Source organism: Hyperolius riggenbachi, chromosome 4, assembly GCF_040937935.1.
Source record: "Hyperolius riggenbachi isolate aHypRig1 chromosome 4, aHypRig1.pri, whole genome shotgun sequence".
Classification (NCBI taxonomy): domain Eukaryota; kingdom Metazoa; phylum Chordata; class Amphibia; order Anura; family Hyperoliidae; genus Hyperolius; species Hyperolius riggenbachi.
In genome coordinates, this window is record NC_090649.1 from 241,060,811 (window position 1) to 241,082,002 (window position 21,192).

Genomic DNA, 21,192 nt, shown 5'->3' on the forward strand with positions numbered 1-21,192 from the left:
GCGCAACGCCAGGAAGTTGCGGTTCTACGCTGATCAGTGATGCTAGTTCTAATTTACCAGCTTTACACGCTTGCAGCGGACAATTAAAAGCTCCCAGAAGCGATACAACATAACGCTCTAACGCTTTGCCTAATATGAAAGTTAACACAAGTTAACACTACCCCGCTTACCACATCCTAGGAGCGATCCGTCAAAAAGCATGGATCAGCTCCTAGTGTGAAAGAGTCCCAAGCTTATTTGTTAATGCAGGTGGCTGCTCCATAGTTCCAAAGCTTCCTGTATTCATGCTGGGATACCAGCGTTACTGGGCTGTCTGTACTTTAGAGAGTTCATCAAAATGTGTACTTGTTGTTTTTATTTTAGCATTCAAAGCTATTTTTTTTTTACTAACATTACCTTAAAAATTACAAAATTATTTCAGCAGCAGTGTTATGTCTTAGCAGTGTTTGTTAAAAAAAAAAAAAGTGGAACATCACTCCGAGAGCTTTTGAAAGCTGTCCTTCTTGCTTATACATCATGCTGGTTCCTTGCCTAAATATCTTAGTAAGGAGGGATTTTGGTCTCTTTCAGTCCCTTACACACTCCTAGGAGTTCTGGCTCACCATGAGTTTGCTGGGCAATCTGTAACTCTAAATAGCTAGGTCACACAGGCAGTAAGTTGCTTCATACTTGCTACGTATTTGCATGCATGTGTATAGAGCTGTGCTAAACAATTTACACACTTTTACAAGTGGCTAGCAGGACTTTGTGCCTGCTGAGGCAGTTGGGTAGTGGTAAAGCTATTTACCTTAAATGCGAATGCTGATTGACTATACGCCAGGTGTGTTTGTACCGCGTTCTCTTGATGTTCTTATGCAAGTCTATTTGTGTCAGGTTTAGCAGCAGAATAGATGTATAGTTGCTACATGCAGTGTGATCAACACTCAACAGCTTCCATAAACTCTCAGTACAGCACCACTTAATATCAGCCCATTTATTGAGTCTCCAGTAATGTTTCTTGTAGGACAAAACCTTTGTGTGGCTCCTTAAACAGCCATTTGCCTTTCCTCGTCTCAAGGCGGCCGCTGCCGGTACAATTTTCAGCAAAGAATCACCCGAGCAATCAGATAAATGCAAGTGGAAAAAAATGTCGTAATACATCGATAATTTTACCATCAACGAACCAATCTGTACTTCCTATCCATAACAAATTATAAAAATGTTTTTCCCATCGACTAAATTGTCATCGAAAGATCACATCGAAAGATCACATTTAGAAGCGTTTGCAGTCAATTTAGCAAAGTTCATTTTCTTCCAAGCACTTTTATCTGATCGCTTGGGCGACCCTTCTTTGAAAATTGTACTGTTAGAGGGCCCCTTTAGCTTTGCAATGTTTTTTTGCTATCCTCACTACCGTCAGACTTTATGTGGAGAAGAGAAAACGAATTAAAAAATGTCATAAGCTTTCCTGTTTTAGCCCAATAAATCTTTAAAGCTTTCAATTTTTTGATTTAGCTTTTACATTTTATTTATTTCAGCTAATCCAACAGCATTTGTGTGCACATTCCCTTCCTCCATTGTGGGCTAATCAGCCACCATCTTTTGTAACAAAAAAGCAAATTCTTGGTTCTCACAGCTACTTGTCAATGACCTCTCTTGTATTAGGCTGGACATAAACAATCCAAATACAAACAAGGCATGGGCCTGATCTTAGTATAACTGTTGCGATATGTAAAGGTGCAGCAGTCAGTGTTCATTGAGATTATGTTCAACTCTCTCTTTTTGCCCAGAAGCAAAACATTCCCTATGAAAGGACATGCACATCTAACACTGATCAGGAGAGATAAGCTTGCTTTCCAGACAAAATCAATTTCAGAAAATATTTCACAGTGAATCTTCTGTTTTGATTGATCTGTAATCAGACTTAAAGTAAAGCAAATCATTTCATAGTGTAAATTGGATATAAAGCCCATCCTGTCCTAGATCTAAATATACCATCTTATAGCTTGGCAATCAAAATGCTCAACTTGTATCCTTTTTTATGTTGAAGGGGGTTTCTTTCTGCAGCTAGCAATCTTTGTCTTTTAAAATGTGACAAGGACCAGAGGAGCAGAGATAAGGTGGCAATGTTTATGCTCTGTGTGGGAGGTGGCTGTTGTTGCTGCTTGGATTTCATCACCCTTCTTTATGGCTTACAAGGGGGCAATTGCAGGCGGAACTCTGAAGCCTTGAACACATTCTAGACTAAACTCAGTAGAGGTGCCTATCTTGGAAGGGAATCTAGTATGTGTACAGCTGTACCGATATGCTGTTTAAAGTGAACCCAAGGTGGATCTTCGGGGGGGAAGATGGGATACAGAGCCATGTTCTCTGCCTGATGACATGGCGCTGTGTCCCCCAACCACCGCCCCCCCCCCCCTCCAGGCCCACAGGAGCAGCGGTGGAGTGGCGATTTTTGCGGCTACCTGAGCCGCTCAGCCCTTCGGATCAGGTAGCCTACTTTTTTTTTTTGTGAGCCCAGACCTTTATACAAATGTGACAAATGAGGGTATTGTTCCCCCTCGTTACCCTGCCTACAGGAGGCAACTCTGTTGTGCACTTCACCAACATCCATTCTCCCCCTTCCATACATAGAGTCCACATCCCTTAACTGTAGTCTAGTGACACATCTGTACAGCATTGAGGGCCTGAACTGCCCCTATGGAATACAGTCGTGTGTGTGTGTGTGTGTGTGTGTGTGTGTGTGTGTGTGTGTGTGTGTGTGTGTGTGTGTGTGTGTGTGTGTTTTGTGTATGCACCAAGACGTGGAAGTCTATAGTGTAGCATTTGACCAATGATTGGCCCCTTGACATCTGTTAAACAAAAAGCTTCCATACAGACAATACAAGTGTTGCCACTAAGTGTCCACACTGAAGCTTTAATTGCAAGGTGCTCAGTTGTCTTTTTGTTTGTTTTTTTCTATTACACACTGTAGTCTTTTTCAATTATATATTCAGCTTCTCTTCTTTATCTGCCACTGATATTAAAGCAGTTACGTTGAGTCTGCTTGCAACCTGTCCAGTTTGTACAGAAAAATGGACTCTTGGCTTGGTATAGTATTTAAGCTTATATTTATGGAGATGCGATCAGGCACACAGGTAGAATTCTGCTTATCCCCAAGGAAACCATACTGATAGGATGAGTTTTTTACACTGGTCCCATTGGTTGTCCATCTGATGTTTTGTCTGAAGCTGTTGGTACTTTATTTATATGGCTACCTATTGCTGTGGCTGGAGAGTGTAATGGTTAAGGGCTCCACCTCTGACACAGGAGACCAGGGTTCAAATCTCAGCCCTTCCTGTTCAGTAAGCCAGCACCTATTCAGTGAGGAGACCTTGGGCAAGACTCCCTAACACTGCTACTGCCTATAGAGTGTGTCCTATTGACTGCAGCTCTGTCACTTTGAGTCAGCCAGGAGAAAAGCACTATATAAATGTTGTATCTTGTCTGCGTCTTACTTCTGTATGTTGTTAAATGTAATGTGAGTTATTTGCACTGATCAGGTTTGATCAGTGCTGTCTGCTATTCATCCTCCTCTTCCCTAGGCCCAGTTGAGTGTTCAGTCCTGATGTGCAGATCCCAGATATATTAGTAATGCTGTAACACACAGTAATGGGCACCAATGTAGAGGTTTGGGGGAGCACAGATAGGAATGGGGAACCTTGTAGTGGAGAAGGTAGCAGCTGTTGTAGTTTTTAGCGTTGATTTTGCATGTTTAAAAGTTCAGATTTTCTAAAAGTGCAAGGTTATGAAGGATACCATATTAGCATTCTTTCAAAATGGTTGTTTTCTGGCTGTGATTCTAATTATCTGGCCAAAATCCATTTAGAGTCACTCCTCTGGATGAGGAACTGGGAGCATGTCTGATTTATTTATATTTATGGGTGATTCTTTAAATAGGAAGTCTATTAACAGGGTCAACCTTGCAGCCAGGATGCCATCAATTTTAGGAGAAAGATAAGATGGCCGGGTACACGGCTTTCTGACAGATACAGTGGGATGCTAAAGTTTGGGCAACCTTGTTAATCGTCATGATTTTCCTGTATAAATCATTGGTTATTGCGATAATGTCAGTTAAATATATCATATAGGAGACACCCACAGTGATATTTGAGAAGTGAAATGAAGCTTATTGGATTAACAGAAAGTGTTCAATAAATGTTAAAATAAAATTAAGCAGGTGCATACATTTGTGCACTGTTGTCATTTTATTGATTCCAAAACCTTTAGAACTAATTATTGGAACTTAAATTGGCTTGGTAGGCTCAGTGACCCCCTGACCTACATACAGGTGAATTTTTTTTATCGTAACAACCAACGATTTATACAGGAAAATCATGACGATTAACAAGGTTGCTCAAACTTTCGCATCCCATTGTCTACCTTTACAGATTTTGAAAAAAAATGTATTTTGTTTATTTAGTATAGTGTGAAAGAAGGTTTAAAGAAGAATTCCACAAAGTGATGAAACAAAGTATCCTCCATGTCATATCATATCTATTATTATTATTATTATTATTATTATTATTGATTTATAAAGCGCCAACATATTCTGTGGCGCTGTACAAAGTGAGAAACAAACATGGGGTACATAATACAGACAATGGTGTACACCAATATACAAGATACATAATTGGTGACAAGATACAACATGCAGAATTGGTAATGACAGTGATAAAAGTAACATGATAAATAAAATGTATGTTGATTTCCAAGACTCAAAAGGGGAGAGAGCACTGCCCTTGCAAGCTTACAATGGGGGGAATAAGAGGAGGGGTAGTATACAACAAAAATATAGAGGCAGTGTGTTTTAGGATACCTAGTAGGAGTGAAATTTAGTCTTAGGACAAAGGGAAGTGGCCTAAGGTAGCGCATATGCTTGTCAGAACAAATAAGTTTTTAGAGAGTGATGAAAGGTAAAAAAAGGTTGGAGAGTGACGAATGTGTTGTGGAGGGCATTCTAGAGGAGGGGTGAAGCGCGTGCAAAATCTTGTAAATGTGAGGAGGTAATTCTAGAGGAGGACAACAGAAGATCATGTGTAGATCTGAGATTGCAATTGGGTTTGTATCTGAAAATTAGTGAGGATATGTCCCGCGGAGAGAGATTGTGGAGAGCTTTTTCGGTTAGGGTTAAGAGTTTGAACTGGATCCTATGGTTAATTAGCAGCCAGTGAAGAGCTTGAAAGAGAGGGGCAGAAGAGGAAGATCGAGAAGAAAGATGAATGAGACGAGCAGCTGAGTTCAGTACCGACTGGAGCAGGGCCAGTCTGTTAGAAGGTAGACCACAAAGTAGTATGTTGCAGTAGTCCAGACGAGATATTATAAGAGCATGTATTAACATTTTGGTTGTGTCTTGAGTGAGAAAAGGTTCGGATGCGAGATATGTTTTTGAGTTGGAGATGGCAGGAGCTGGTTATGGAGTGAACATGAGGAATAAAAGAGAGAGATGACTTGAATATTACACCCAAGCACCGTGCTTTGGGAACTGAAGTTATGGGAGTATTAACATTTATTGTAACTTCGGGCAAAGAGGTGGACAGAGACGGTGGAAAAATGATTAGTTCTGTTTTACTCATATTAAGTTTCAAGAAGCGAGAGGACATGAAGGAGGATGTAGCAGACAAGCAGTTTGGAACACGTTTGAGGAGGGAGTTAAGGTCTGGGGCTGAGAGGAACAGTTGTGTATCATTTGCATACAGGTGGTATTGAAACCTGAAAGAGTTGATTAAGTCACCAAGACCATGCATGTAGATGGAAAAGAGGAGGGGACCAAGGGCAGAGCCTTGAGGAACCCCGACAGACAAAGGTATGAGGAGACGAGATCTGACCTGAGTAGGAGACTGGGAAGGACCTTCCAGAAAGGTAGAAACATAAACCATGTGAGAGCGAGGCCCTTTATTCCTACATTTGAAAGTGTTTGTAGGAGTAAGGTGTGGTCGACAGTATCAAATGCTGATGACCGTTTAACCTCCTTGCCGGTTATCCCGAGCTCAGCTCGGGGTAACCTGCGCAGGAGGATATCTCAGGCCCCGCTGGGCCGATTTGCATAATTTTTTTTCCCTACACGCAGCTAGCACTTTGCTAGCTGCGTGTAGGTCGCAATCGCCGCCGCTCACCGCCGATTCGCCGCTACCCGCCGCGCCGAGCCGCCACCCCCGCCCCAGACCCCTGCGCAGCCTGGCCAATCAGTGCCAGGCAGCGCTAAGGGGCGGATCGGAGTTCCCTCTGACGTCACGACGTCTATGACGTCGGTGACGTCATCCCGCCCGGTCGCCATGGCCCTGCAGGAAATCCCGTTCTCAGGATTCCCTGCATACTCTGATCGCCGAAGGCGATCGGAGTGGGTGGGGGGATGCCGCCGCTTAGCGGCTATCATGTAGCGAGCCCTGGGCTCGCTACATGATTTAAAAAAAAAAAAAAAAAGTGCGGCGCTGCCTCCTTGCCGGATTTTTTAGACCGGCAAGGAGGTTAAGAAGCATGAGTATGGAAAATTGACCTTTGGATTTAGCTGTAACAAGATCATTGGCCACTTTAATAAGGGCAGTTTCTGTGTAGTGGTTAGAGCGAAAGCCATTTGAAACATTGTTATGAAATACATGTAGTTTCCCCAGGTATGATCACTGCCCAAAGAAGAAGCTGTCAGCCATACGATCTCAGGGAAAAAAAACCCACATATATAAGTAGATAAATACTTGCTCTACTTACATAACATATGGATTACACTGTCCACATTAGGATTTTAGTGTTTTTTTTCTATAGTAAAAAAAAGGAGAAAATCCTTCTTAGGATTGTCCATTTTAACTGTGGCTATTTTGAAGCCAATCCTGATGTCCTTTCCTTCCTTGTGGGATTGTGTCTGCATTGCCCGCCCTCCTCCCAGTCTTCAGGCAGCCACCAGCTTTGAGTGATTTTTTTTTTCAGTTTTTCAGCATGAAAAATATTGGCCAATCAGAGAGGAACAGAGGTGTGGGAGGGAAAGAGGCTTCTGGCAGGCTGCATTAGTTATGTCTAAGTGGAAAAGGGGAGGAAAGTAAGGAAGAAGAAAAGAAAAACCCAGCATGCCTTGCAACTTCCTTTGTGCAGCCGATGTACCAAATAAAAGTCGGGGAAACTGAGGAATGATGTTTTATGTATAACAAAAAGTAACTTTTGGATTGGCTGGTTAGCATCCTAATTACTTGTTTACCAGATAAAAATAAAGAATTAATTTTATGCCCAACAGTTACACTTTAAACGTTTTTCTGATGATGATTTTTAAATGACAAATTATTATTTATGAATTGTAATGATATGTTCTATTTAATTTCCAGTCTACTGGCACTTAGTGGAGTTCCACTTTAAGTAGATTGTGTGTGGGTATTTTCAAGTTCCTCCATTGCACATTTACCTAATCTGTTTTTCATGTATTTCCAAACTTGTGTTTTTGTCCTAATTTTAAAAAGTATGAGTCAGAAAGGTGTCATAAATCTTGGAAGATTAATGCTGTAACAGTTTGTTCCGCATAAAATAAATTACAGCCGATATAAATGGCCTATAATGTGACAGTTTAATAATCACTGACAGCACTTTCATAAAACAAATCTGTTATTATGTAGCTGTGAGGATTATTTGTCTGTTATTTATGCTTTATAACGTGGGTATACTCAACAATACACATTACTGGACATTGTGCCAAGAATCATGCATTCTATTCAGTCTATAATGCATGGGGTGGTAAGCTCTACTCTGCAAAGACCACAGATGCTGTCCAACTACCAAGCAGAGATATAGCTCCATAAATGTATTTATATATATATATATATATATATATATATATATATATATATATATATATATATATATATATATATATATATATATATATATATATATATGTGTATATGTGTAGATGTGTGTGTGTATATATATATATATATATATATATATATATATATATATATATATATATATATATATATATATATATATATATATATATATATATATATATGTGTATATGTGTAGATGTGTGTGTGTATATATATATATATATATATATATATATATATATATATATATATATATATATATATATATATATATATATATATATATATATATATATATATATATATTTTATATATATATATTTTTATATATATATATTTTTATATATATATATTTTTATATATTTTTATATATATATATTTTTATATATATATATTTTTATATATATATATTTTTATATATATATATTTTTATATATATATATATTTTTATATATATATATATATTTTTATATATATATATATATTTTTATATATATATATATATTTTTATATATATATATATATTTTTATATATATATATATATTTTTTTTTATATATATATATATTTTTATATATATATATATATTTTTTTATATATATATATATATTTTTTTTTATATATATATATATTTTTATATATATATATATATTTTTTATATATATATTATATATATATATATACAGTGGTGTGAAAAACTATTAAGTCAAAGATAACATAATTGAACACAAAATGCAGTTTTAAATGATGGTTTTTATTATTTAGTGAGAAAAAAAACTCAAAACCTACATGGCCCTGTGTGAAAAAATGATTGCCCCCCCTTGTTAAAAAATAACTTAACTGTGGTTTATCACACCTGAGTTCAGTTTCTGTAGTCAGCCCCAGGCCTAATTACTGCCACACCTGTTTCAATCAAAAAATAACTTAAATAGGAGATATCTGACACAGAGAAGTAGACCAAAAGCACCTCAAAAGCTAGACATCATGCCAAGATCCAAAGAAATTCAGGAACAAATTAGAACAAAAGTACTGTAATTGAGATCTATCAGTTTGGTAAAGGTTATAAAGCCATTTCTAAAGCTTTGGGACTCCAGCGAACCACAGTGAGAGCCATTATCCACAAATGGCAAAAACATGGAACAGTGAAGAACCTTCCCAGGAGTTGCCAGCCGACCAAAATTACCCCAAGAGCGCGGAGAAAACTCATCCGAGAGGCCGCAAAAGACCCCAGGACAACATCTAAAGAGCTGCAGGCCTCACTTGCCTCAATTAAAGGGACTCCGAGCTCTGAAAAAAAAGGAAAGTTGTACTCACCAGGGGCTTTTTCCAGCCCAGTGCTGGTCGGGAGGTCCCACGCCAGCGTCCTGGCTCCTCTCCTTCTCCCCGCTCCGGAATGGCTGGCAGGCCGCAGCCCGGGCGACACTCTCCCGAGTGTCGGGCTGCTTCTTCCGCATATGACGTGGATTACGTCACACGCCGGCCGCCTCGCGTCATCACGGCGGCCGGCGTGAAAGTACTGCGCATGCGCGCTTTGTTCGCGCATGCGCAGTACTTTCACGCCGGCCGCCGTGATGACGCGAGGCGGCCGGCGTGTGACGTAATCCGCGTCATATGCGGAAGAAGCAGCCCGACACTCGGGAGAGTGTCGCCCGGGCTGCGGCCTGCCAGCCATTCCGGAGCGGGGAGAAGGAGAGGAGCCAGGACGCCGGCGTGGGACCTCCCGACCAGCACTGGGCTGGAAAAAGCCCCTGGTGAGTACAACTTTCCTTTTTTTTCAGAGCTCGTAGTCCCTTTAAGGTCAGTGTTCACAACTCCACCATAAGAAAGAGACTGGGCAAAAACAGCCTGCATGGCAGCTATCCAAGGCGCAAACCACTTTTAAGCAAAAAGAACATTAAGACTCCTCTCAATTTTGCTAAAAAACATCTCAATGATTGCCAAGACTTTTTGGAAAATACCTTGTGGACCGACGAGACAAAAGTTGAACTTTTTGGAAGGTGCGTGTCCCATTACATCTGGCGTAGAAGTAACACAGCATTTCAGCAAAAGAACATCATACCAACAGTAAAATATGGTGGTGGTAGTGTGATGGTCTGGGGTTGTTTTGCTGCTTCAGGACCTGGAAGGCTTGCTGTGATAGATGGAACCATGAATTCTACTGTCTACCAAAAAATCCTGAAGGAGAATGTCCAGCCATCTGTTCGTCAACTCAAGCTGAAGCGATCTTGGGTGCTGCAGCAGGACAATGACCCAAAACACACCAGCAAATCCACCTCTGAATGGCTGAAGAAAAGCAAAATGAAGACTTTGGAGTGGCCTAGTCAAAGTCCTGACCTGAATCCTATTGAGATGTTGTGGCATGACCTTAAAAAGACGGTTCATGCTAGAAAACCCTCAAATAAAGCTGAATTACAACAATTCTGCAAAGATGAGTGGGCCAAAATTCCTCTAGAGTGCTGTAAAAGACATGTTGCAAGTTATCGCAAACGCTTGATTGCAGTTATTGCTGCTAAGGGTGGCCCAACCAGTTATTAGGTTCAGGGGGCAATTTCTTTTTCACACAGGGCCATGTAGGTTTTTAGTTTTTTTTCTCACTAAATAATAAAAACCATCATTTAAAACTGCATTTTGTGTTCAATGATGTTATCTTTGACTAATAGTTAACGGTTTTTGATGAGCAGAAACATTTAAGTGTGACAAACATGCAAAAGAATAAGAAATCAGGAAGGGGGCAAATAGTTTTTCACACCACTGTGTGTATGTATATGTGTATATATATATATATATATATATATATATATATATATATATATATATATATATATATATATATATATATATATATATATATATATATATTCTCACCACCATACAATACAGTGTTCTAATGCAGTGTTTCTCAACTTTGTATTGTTATGTACCCCTTTTAAAGCCCTGTATTTAACACAGTACTTGATAATTGGTTCTAAACAATTTCCAAGCATTTACTATTGCTTTTAATTAGCTAAAACACTAATTTGGTGTTTAAGATTTATCATTATCTAAAACTCTAAATTTGTTATTCTTGGTTAAGTATATCAAGCCCGAGTACCCCCTGGTAGTACCATCAGAAGTACCCCCTGTGGTGCGCGTGCCACACGTTGAGACCCTAGGTGCTAAAGCACCCCAGTAAGAGAACTATACCTAATATATACACAGGAAATATATACAAAATATAACAAATAAACAACCAGGCAGCTGTACAGGAAGTAGTGGACGAGTGCAAAGTCAGGACAGAATAAATGATACAGCAACAGGTAATCGGATACAAGCACGGTACAAATGGAACAGACAATAGACAGCCAAAACAAGATAGCAGACTTTAGTTGCCTCACATTTGTATGCAATTGTTTTGTTCACCGCACTGAATTAAAGCTGAAAGTCTGTACTTCAAAGGCATCTGAGTTGTTTCATTTAAAGTGACACTGAAAAAAAAAATATAATGAATTGGTTGTGTAGTACGGATAATTACTAGAACATTAGTAGCAAAGAAAATATCTCATATTTTTATTTTCAGTTATATAATTTTTTTTTATAACATTGCATCATTCTCTATTATTTGCAGTTTATACATTATATTCAGCATTCTAAATGATTTCACAGAGCAGGCCAGTGAGTTTTTGAACTTTCCTCTGCAGAAAAAAACTAAATACAGTTTAAGTCACTTGAGATAATAAGCTTCAGAAGACAGAGCTCTCTCCAACTTTGAAAGTCATGGAGATATCAGTGGCTCTTTTTCATAGATCACAACTGGAGTTTAACTATTCCTGTACTAGAAACAATATTAGACTCATCTCTGCTGCTATCATAAGTTTATTTTCACTTCAGATTCCCTTTAGAATTCATTGTGGTAATGTACAGAACTAAAATTAGAAAAAACGTTTTCTCTGTCCAGACGCATGCCATTGAGCAATCCACACTTCATTCTAAACAAGCCACGCCCACAGGTTTTCAGAGAGCCAAGGCACTTTCAGACAGTAGCAAGGGCTCATGGGAGCTCAGTCTGGGCAGGAGGGAGGGGGAGGTTTTACTAGCCATAGATTTCAGAGGCAGAGGGGAGGAGGGGGATTAGGTTTTTTTGCTCAAGATGCAAATAAGCCTGCCTCTGTGTAATGTTTACAAACAACATGGCTGCTGTCATTGTATCACAGGAAGAAATAATCTTATTCTATTAAAGCTGTTTGCAGCTAGATTTGCTGTGTAAACTATCTAAACTTTAGATAAGATATATAGACAAGTTACTTGTTATAGTTAGTTTTTCATCTCGGATCCGCTTTAAGTTCCTGAAATTTGGTCCTGTCAGGGACATTGTGCTTGAGGCTTGTATGTTCTCCCAGCGCTTATGAGATGAGATGGGGATGAGGTTGGAAAGCTTACAGACTGGCCTCACCTTCCATGAAAACAAACTGATCACCACTCAACAATGGGCCCCCTTCCTGATAAAAGTTAACAATGGCTGCTAAAAGTAGGGCTGCATTGTATACAGTATCACTAACTTACTTTAGCAGAATGTATTGAAAATGCACTGTCATTGGGCGCCGGATGATGCTGATAAGTAACACTGTTGATATTGTAAAGTTACCGATATTGTACTATCATGCTAACCCTCCTAAAGCTAATGCCTTACCTTTAAAAATAACCTCTTTGTCCAAGGTCACATGGAAGCGATAGTTGGTACTTTGCTATACAGTAACCTATAGCCGACACTCAACTACACTGTACCTGCTATGAAAGAACTGAGCATGGTGCCCAAATTAAGCAAACCTGGCGTCCCATAGCTGCAACTTGGCATTGTGGTCTATGCCAGTTCTTGAGGAATCTGAGAGGTGGTGTGCCCTAATAACCTGATCCATCGTTTTTTAGTGCTAGTTTTAAAAACAAGGTTGTATTGATCTGTTCTATCAATTTCTATTACGCCTCATTACTTCCTGGTTACAGGAGTGTAGTCGAGCTGCTACAAAGTCTGAATTGAAGCAAGACTGGTTTGAATCAGCCGCTTTGAGTCAGGATGGCCTGGAGAAGGGCTTTGTGGGATGTGACTTGGCCCCCTTTGCATGACTATAGACCAGCATTTACTGTATTGCAGAGCAGTGTGTGGTTATGTGGGCAGGCAGAAGTGGGTGGCTATGATAGGGATGGTCGGAAATGCCAATTTCCGATTCCGCGGTAAATCCGCATTCCGCCATTGCCAAATACAGATTCCGCTTTCCGCTACCAATTTCCGCATTCAGATGCGGAATTTCCGCTGGAAATCGCGGAAATTCCGCCCGAATTTAACATCGATTTTCTCAAAAACTATAATTCTTTTTGAAAACTTTTTTTTGCATCTTGTTCAGGAGCTTCTGTTTAACAAACCCTGAAAATTTGGTGTTTCTAGGACTTACGGGGGCTTTGCTATTAACCGCTAAAGTCGGCGGATTTTTACTGTAATGTAAATGCAGAAAATAGGCAGATGCAGATTTTCTGCATTTTACATTACAGTAAAAATCCGCAGACTTTAGCGGTTAATAGCAAAGCCCCCGTAAGTCCTAGAAACACCAAATTTTCAGTTTTTGAGAAAATCGATGTTAAAGTCGGGCGGAATTTCCGCGATTTCCGGCGGAAATTCCGCGATTTCCGGCGGAAATCCGCCTAATGCACTTGCATTACCGATTTCCGCATTCCGATGCGGAAATGCAATTTCCGATCGGAATTTCGGAAATTGCATTTCCGCGGAATCCGAATGAGCATCCCTAGTGGTTAAACTCTTGTACTAGGAAGTCTTAACTTCAGAATGACCTCCAACAGCTATGTATTTGCTTGTATTTCCACAGAAGCGCTAGGCCTGAAACCAGTATCTATAACATTTGACCACAAAGAAAACCCCGTCCTCACATACAACCATATAACCTTTTAACTCTAAGCAACAAACATAGCCTACCCATACCTATCCTCTAAAGCTTTGTACACACACTGGATATTTCACAGCCAAGGGGGCCAGTCAGGTCATATGGTGGCCTTGATCCCATGATGCCTTGGCAAGAGAGCAGGACTGGCTGATTGTCTCAGCCCAGTGCAGGCCAATGCTATGGTTTTCCATTACAACAGAGCAAGTTGCTTGCCTGTGGGCTACTGATACGTCTGTATACAACTCTTCCATGGCTGTCACCTAAGGAATCAAGTCTCCATACTTATGGCTCACAGTAATTGTTCATATGGATGCAACTTAACCACTTGAGGACCAGAGGTTTATACCACGCTAGTGACCAGGCCATTTTTTACAATTCGGCACGTCACAACTTCAATGATTTATTGCTCGGTCATACAACTTAGCACCCAAATGAATTTTCCACCTTTTTTTGGTCACAAATATACCCTTCTTTTGGTGGTATGTGATTGCTGCTGCAATTTTTAGTTTTTTTATTTATTTAAAAAAAAGAGCAAAATGTTTGTATATTTTTATCCTTTCCTCCCCCCCCCCCCCTTAATTGGCCCTACACTAGGATGATATGCACACTACATCACACATACCTAGACATATGGCTTTGTCAGGGATAAGATTGTGAGCCCATCAGAGGGACAGTTAGGTGACAAGGCAGTACTCTGTGCAGCTTTAGATGTTGTCGCTGATCGATGTGGCCGTCTGTTTACAATGACGGGAGCTCGTGCTCGTACGAGCGCCAGCTCCCGTCTAGTCACACTCCTCGCCTGATGACGCCATATGGCGTCCTGGGGAAACAACTGAGTGACTTTGAGGCCGCCAATCTGCGTTAGGCGGTCACAGAGTGGTTAAAACAGCTACTTTATGTCGTAATGTATATATAACTCTAACATGTCTAGTGTTTCACCTCCTGGGCCTTATCCTCCACCATTGCACTTTAATCGTGTCACAGGCCCAGCTGCAATGCCAAATCAGTTTTTTCATCATTAGCATGTGTCCAGTAGACTGCTTCTTCATGTAAAGCAGCCTTTCCAGACCTTTTTACCCTGAAGGAACTCTTCAGAATTTTTTATAAGCAATTTCAGACTGATGACAAAATGTTTACATGCATTAAAAATAGCTGCAAGACTACCAATTAAGATTTCACATTCTTGTCTGGTCTTCTATCGTATAATGGTCATTTTTGTACTTTATCATTTCAATTGAAATGCAATGTACTTAAAGGGACTCCAAGCACCTCTCATGGGCATGCCTTTAAGACAGAATACTTCCAACAAAGTCATGCTGACCTCTCTGGAGGAGCCTCTTGCAATGGCCATGCGTGTCACTTCTTCTTCCTGCTTCATTCAGTAATGCTTTTCTCTAACAGAGAAGGCAGGGGTGACCCGGAAGTTATAACTTAGCCAAGATGGCAGCCGCAATTTTTAAATTAAAATTAATCGAAAACTATTTGGTGTAGAACAGTGATTCAAGCATCAAATGAAAGATGAGTACAAGCTACAGAATGGTATGCATCGTTAAGTACTTTCCAGTACTGGTCAGAGTCTTAAAGGCATGCATGCCCATGAGAGGTGCTCGGAGTCCATTTAAGGTATCACTACGTAATTTCATAGTTGCCGGTGGTCACCATTCATTACCATTTGTGCTATTATTAAAGGCACTGCATATTTGTATTGCTAATTATTTTACTTTAAATGCAAAGTGTTTTTCTCCTTTTATTAGTGGGCATCATTCAGTCAAAAATGCATCTCTGTAAAATGAACTAATGTTGACATCCTGTTTCTTTCAGGGTGCCTCTGAAAGTGGAGCAGGCAAATAATGCCCGAGATGCACTAGCAAAAGCAGTATACAGCCGACTCTTTGATCATGTGGTCAACCGGGTAAACCAGTGCTTCCCCTTTGAGAGGTCCTCTTTCTTCATCGGAGTGCTTGATATTGCCGGGTTTGGTAAGTGAAGTGTGTGTGTGTATGCATGTATGTATGTATGTATGCATAACTAAGAACTACACACTACACCACACATACCTAGACATATATGGACCACAAAGACCACAAAACTCAAACTAGGTCATTGAGTAATTGTGGGTTACAAAAAGTGGGCGGAGCCAACATCAGCCAAATACATCAGATTGTGTGTGTGTGTGTGTGTGTGTGTGTGTGTGTGTGTGTGTGTGTGTGTGTGTGTGTGTGTGTGTATATATATATACCATACATGATGTACATCAGTCGATGATGATTTGATCAAGAGACAAATCTCTGATCGGAGAGATCTGTCAGCTGCCAATTCCCGATGGATTTAAGCATGAAATTCAGGTTGGAGTTAGCATCTGAGGTGTCCCACAATGTATCACTGCTGAATATGCAAATTATCCCCTTGTTGTCCCTGAAACCTAAACACACCTCCAGAAACGCTGGAATGCATTGATGTCATCTTGTTAATTTGTACAGAGCCACAGTAATCCACCATGCATATTCAGCAGTGATGCGCTGTGGGACACCTCATATGCTCACTCCAACCTGAGTAATCGCAAATACTTTCTGTTTTAAGAAGGCACATTTCTGTTTTGCATAGCATTTTAGTGGAGCTCTGAGCAATTCATTGTTAAGTGAAGATACAGGACAAGGAGACCTTGTAGTAATCTTACTACAATTCACTTGTAGATTCCTGTTTTCCTTAGATCCAGATAAACATGTTCTTGAGATTAATATATAGTGAGCATCTATTTACCATAGAACATTTCTGTATTGTTTATGTCCAAAGTTGTTTTGTGTAGGTCCATAAAGGGAAAGGGGGATACTTTTTATCATATTAGTGATGTATAAAAGCTGCTGTTACTGGAAGTTATACGTGCCCTCTTATCTCTAGAGAACAGCTCTCTGACATGGCTTGTGTTCTCAATGTTTTTCTTATCCCCATTGTATCCCCATCCAGTTGACTTTCTTATTCTAGTATTCTCTTGCCTACTGCTCATTCATCTCTTTCTGCCGTGGCATTCTTTTACCAAGCTTTATTTATGACTTTGGTTATTATGTATTGCCTTTACCCAGATTTTGACTCTTTTCTCTGTGTTATTTATTGCTCTTTTATTAAATGTAACAGTAAACCTAAAATAGAATTCCAGCCATACATGGAGTCATTTTGCATTCCAGAGTCCTTACACTAGTGACATTTAAGAGGATAACTTCAGGGTCTCTCAGAAATATTTTTCTTCTTTCTATGGATTTGGAAAAGGTTATAGGAGAGACTGCTTTGTACTAGTCAAAATAACTTTTTATTTTGCTGGGTGCAGTATCTCATTTAAGATTCAGAGTCCTGGATATCAGGGATGGATGAATACATAAGGAAACAGAAGGGAGCGAAGTTCAGACTGTTTAATATACCACCATGGCAGAACTCCAAGTTAAAACCTAATCTTTGTGACTGAATACACTTCTGATCACGTATTTAGACTATTGTTGCCTACTTTATTATGTATGATATTAAAGTTTCAATGTTTATGGTATAAATGGTATTAGTTTACTGTGGGGGCAAGTATTACCAATTTTGAATCCGTTCACTGTAATATTTCTTAACCTCCGATATTCGGTTTGATGGGGGCGAGGTTATAATCCTGATGTGGGTGGAAGTTGTCCTGTGCATTTAGAGTATCCATAGTATTGTTTCTTATGTAATTGACTTGCTTGCTGCTTGCACTCCAGAACCCCTGACAATGCCAGCGTGCAAAACTGGCCGCGTTGGAGGGTGGCACTTTTACCCCTGTTGCATTTTAAGTTGAGGATGGTATTATTGGGGCGGGGGGGGGGGGGTACCCAATCAAATGGGACCCTTCATTTGGGTAATTTATCGTTTTATCTATTTGTGTTTGGTTTTATCTTTGAGTTTTGCCATTGCCCTTAGCTCCTTTCTATTATTTATCTACCCATGGTGTCTGTTATTCTGGATCTTGGAGAGGAGCCAGGTGGAAGATCGTAACCTGTTATCCTTATCATGAGTTGTTGGGGCTTCATCATTCACATCCACTGTCCATCTCGTTCCTGAAGAAGAGCCAGTGTAGAGTTCGCTACTCACTTTGAGATCACACTGCATTACTACCTTATTACATGGGTTTTTATGGGCATGTAAGCCTCCCCTTTTCTTTGTTTTTGGTGTTGGACACTGGGGTGTTTTATATGAAGGATGCCTGGACAGATCTGTGCTAAATTAATAATTTGATTTATTATGGTTTGGTCATTTAGGACGTGTCTTTATTCAGCAGCGATTATTGTGTTTTAGAACTACTGGCATTGATTTTCTACATGTTTTTCTTTATACAGTAGCAAGAAAAAGTATGTGAATCCTTTGGAATTATATCGATTTCTGCTCAAATTGGTCATAAAATGTGATCTAATCTTCATCTAAGTTACAACAATACGCAATCACAGTCTGCTTAAACTAATACCGCACAAATAATTAAATGTTTTCATGTTTTTATTGAACACACCATGTTAAACATTCACAGTGCTGGTGAAAAAAGTATATGAACCCCTAGACTAATGACCTCTCCAAGAGCTAATTGGAGTGAGGTGTCAGCCAGCGCGAGTCGAGTCAATGAGATGAGATTGGAGGTGTTGGTAACATCTGCCCTGCCCTATAAAAAAAAACACACACCAGTTTTGGGTTTGCTTTTCCCAATAAGCATTGCTTGATGTGAATGATGCCTCGCACAGAAGAGCTCTCAGAAGACCTACAATTAAGAATTGTTAACTTGCATAAACCTGTTATGCAGGAACCGCAGGCACACGTAGGGCCTGCTTTAGGGCTCAGACACACTATACGTGCTTTGCTGAGCGCTTTTTGGCCTCCAGAGATTTCTGAGAGCTTTTTTAAAAAACGCTTCCATGGACCTACATTAACCACTTGAGGACCACAGTCTTTTCGGCCCTTAAGGACCAGAGCCTTTTTTTCCATTCAGATCACTGCAGCTTTCACGGTTTAATGCTCGGTCATACAACCTACTATCTAAATGAATTTTCCCTCCTTTTTTTGTCATTAATACAGCTTTCTTTTGGTGCTATTTGATTGCTGCTGCGATTTTTAGTTTTTATTATATTCATCAAAAAAGACATGAATTTTGTCAAAAAAATGATTTATTTTACTTTCTGTGGTGACATTTTTCAAATAAAGTAAAATTTCTGTATACATTTTTGTCCAAATGTATTGTGCTACATGTCTTTGATGAAAAATAAACAATTCAGTGTATATTTATTGGTTTGGGTAAAAGTTATAGCGTTTACAAACTATGGTGCAAAAAGTGAATTTTCCCATTTTGAAGCATCTCTGACTTTTCTGAGCACCTGTCCTGTTTCATGAGGTGCTAAAATTCCAGGATAGTATAAATACCCCCCAAATGACCCCATTTTGGAAAGAACAAATCCCAAATATTCACTGAGAGGCATGGTGAGTTCATAGAAGATTTTATTTTTTGTCACAAGTTGGCGGAAAATGACACTTTGAGAAAAAAAAAAATTTCCATTTCTGCTAACTTGTGACAAAAAAAAAATGAAATCTGCCACGTACTCACCATGCCCCTCTCTGAATACCTTGAAGTGTCTACTTTCCAAAATGGCGTCATTTGTGGGGTGTGTTTACTGTCCTTGCATTTTTGGGGGGTGCCTAATTTTTGTCACAAGTTAGCGGAAATTGATTTTAATTGTTTTTTTTTTTCACAAAGTGTCATTTTCCGCTAACTTGTGACAAAAAATAAAATCTTCTATGAACTCACCATACTCCTAACGGAATAGCTTGGGGTGTCTTCTTTCGAAAATGGGGTCACTTGTGGGGTTTCCTATACTGCTCTGGCATTTTAGGGGCCCTAAACCGTGATGAGTAGTCTAGATACCAAATGCCTCAAAATGACCTGTGAATAGGACGTTGGGCCCCTTAGCGCACCTAGGCTTCAAAAAAGTGTCACGCATGTGGTATCGCCGTACTCAGGAGAAGTAGTATAATGTGTTTTGGGGTGTATTTTTACACATACCCATACTGGGTGGGAGAAATATCTCTGTAAATGGACAATTGTGTGAAAAAAAAAATCAAAAAATTGTCAATTACAGAGATATTTCTCCCACCCAGCATGGGTATGTGTAAAAATACACCCCCAAAACACATTATACTACTCCTGAGTACGGCGATACCACATGTGTGACACTTTTTTGCAGCCTAGGTGCGCTAAGGGGCCCAACGTCCTATTCACAGGTCATTTTGAGGCATTTGTTTTCTAGACTACTACTCACGGTTTAGGGCCCCTAAAATGCCAGGGCAGTATAGGAACCCCACAAGTGACCCCATTTTAGAAAGAAGACGCCCCAAGGTATTCCGTTAGGTGTATGGTGAGTTCATAGAAGATTTTATTTTTTGTCACAAGTTAGTGGAAAGTGACACTTGGCAGAAACTGATTTCTATTGTTTTTTTCACAAAGTGTCACTTTCCACTAACTTGTGACAAAAAAATAAAATCTTCTATGAACTCACCATACACCTAACGGAATACCTTGGGGTGTCTTTTTTTCTAAAATGGGGTCACTTGTGGGGTTCCTATACTGCCCGGGCATTTTAGGGGCCCAAAACCGTGAGGAGTATTATGGAAACCAAATGCCTCAAAATGACTGTTCAGGGGTATTAGCATCTGCAAATTTTGATAACGGTGGTCTATGAGGGGACGAATTTTGTGGAACCGGTCATAAGCAGGGTGGCCTCTTAGATGACAGGTTGTATTGGGCCTGATCTGATGGATAGGAGTGCTGGGGGGGGGGGGGGGGGGGTAGGGGGTTTGACAGGAGGTGATTGATGGGTGTCTCAGGGTGTGATTAGAGGGGAAAATAAATGCAATCAGTGCACTGGGGAGGTGATCGGAAGAGGGTCTGAGGGTTTGGCCGAGTGATCAAGAGCCCACACGGGGCAAATTAGGGACTGATCTGATGGGTAGGTGTGCTAGGGGGTGACAGGAGGTAATTGATGGGTGTCTCAAGGTGTGATTAGAAGGGGGAATAGATGCAAGCAATGCACTGGCGAGGTGATCAGGGCTGGGGTCTGAGGGCGCTCTGAGGTTGTGGGCGGGTGATTGGGTGCCCTAGGGGTCTGATCTGATGGGTAGCAGTGTCAGGGGGTGATTGATGGGCGATTGACAGGTGATTACAGAGGAGGATAGATGTATACAGTACACAGGGGGGGAGGTCTGGAGAGGCTCTGAGAGTGGGTGGGGTGATCAGGAGCCCCCAGGGGGCAGTGTTAGTGACGGGGTGATTGGTGGGTGATTGACGGGTGATTAGTGGGGAGAATAGATGTATACAGTACACGGGGGGGGGGGGGGGTCTGCGGAGGACCTGAAAGTGTGTGTGTGGGGGGGGTGATCAGAAGCCCCCAGTGGGCA

At 40.3% G+C, this 21,192-nt stretch overlaps 1 protein-coding gene across 1 annotated transcript in view; it reads left to right on the forward strand.

The window, feature by feature from the left end:
* The window catches only part of MYO6 (myosin VI), a 393,572-nt gene that overhangs the window by 205,105 nt on the left and 167,275 nt on the right, over positions 1–21,192 (forward strand). The window contains 1 exon segment of the mRNA XM_068281511.1: positions 15,574–15,731. Within this exon segment, the coding sequence (XP_068137612.1) occupies positions 15,574–15,731 (158 nt within the window).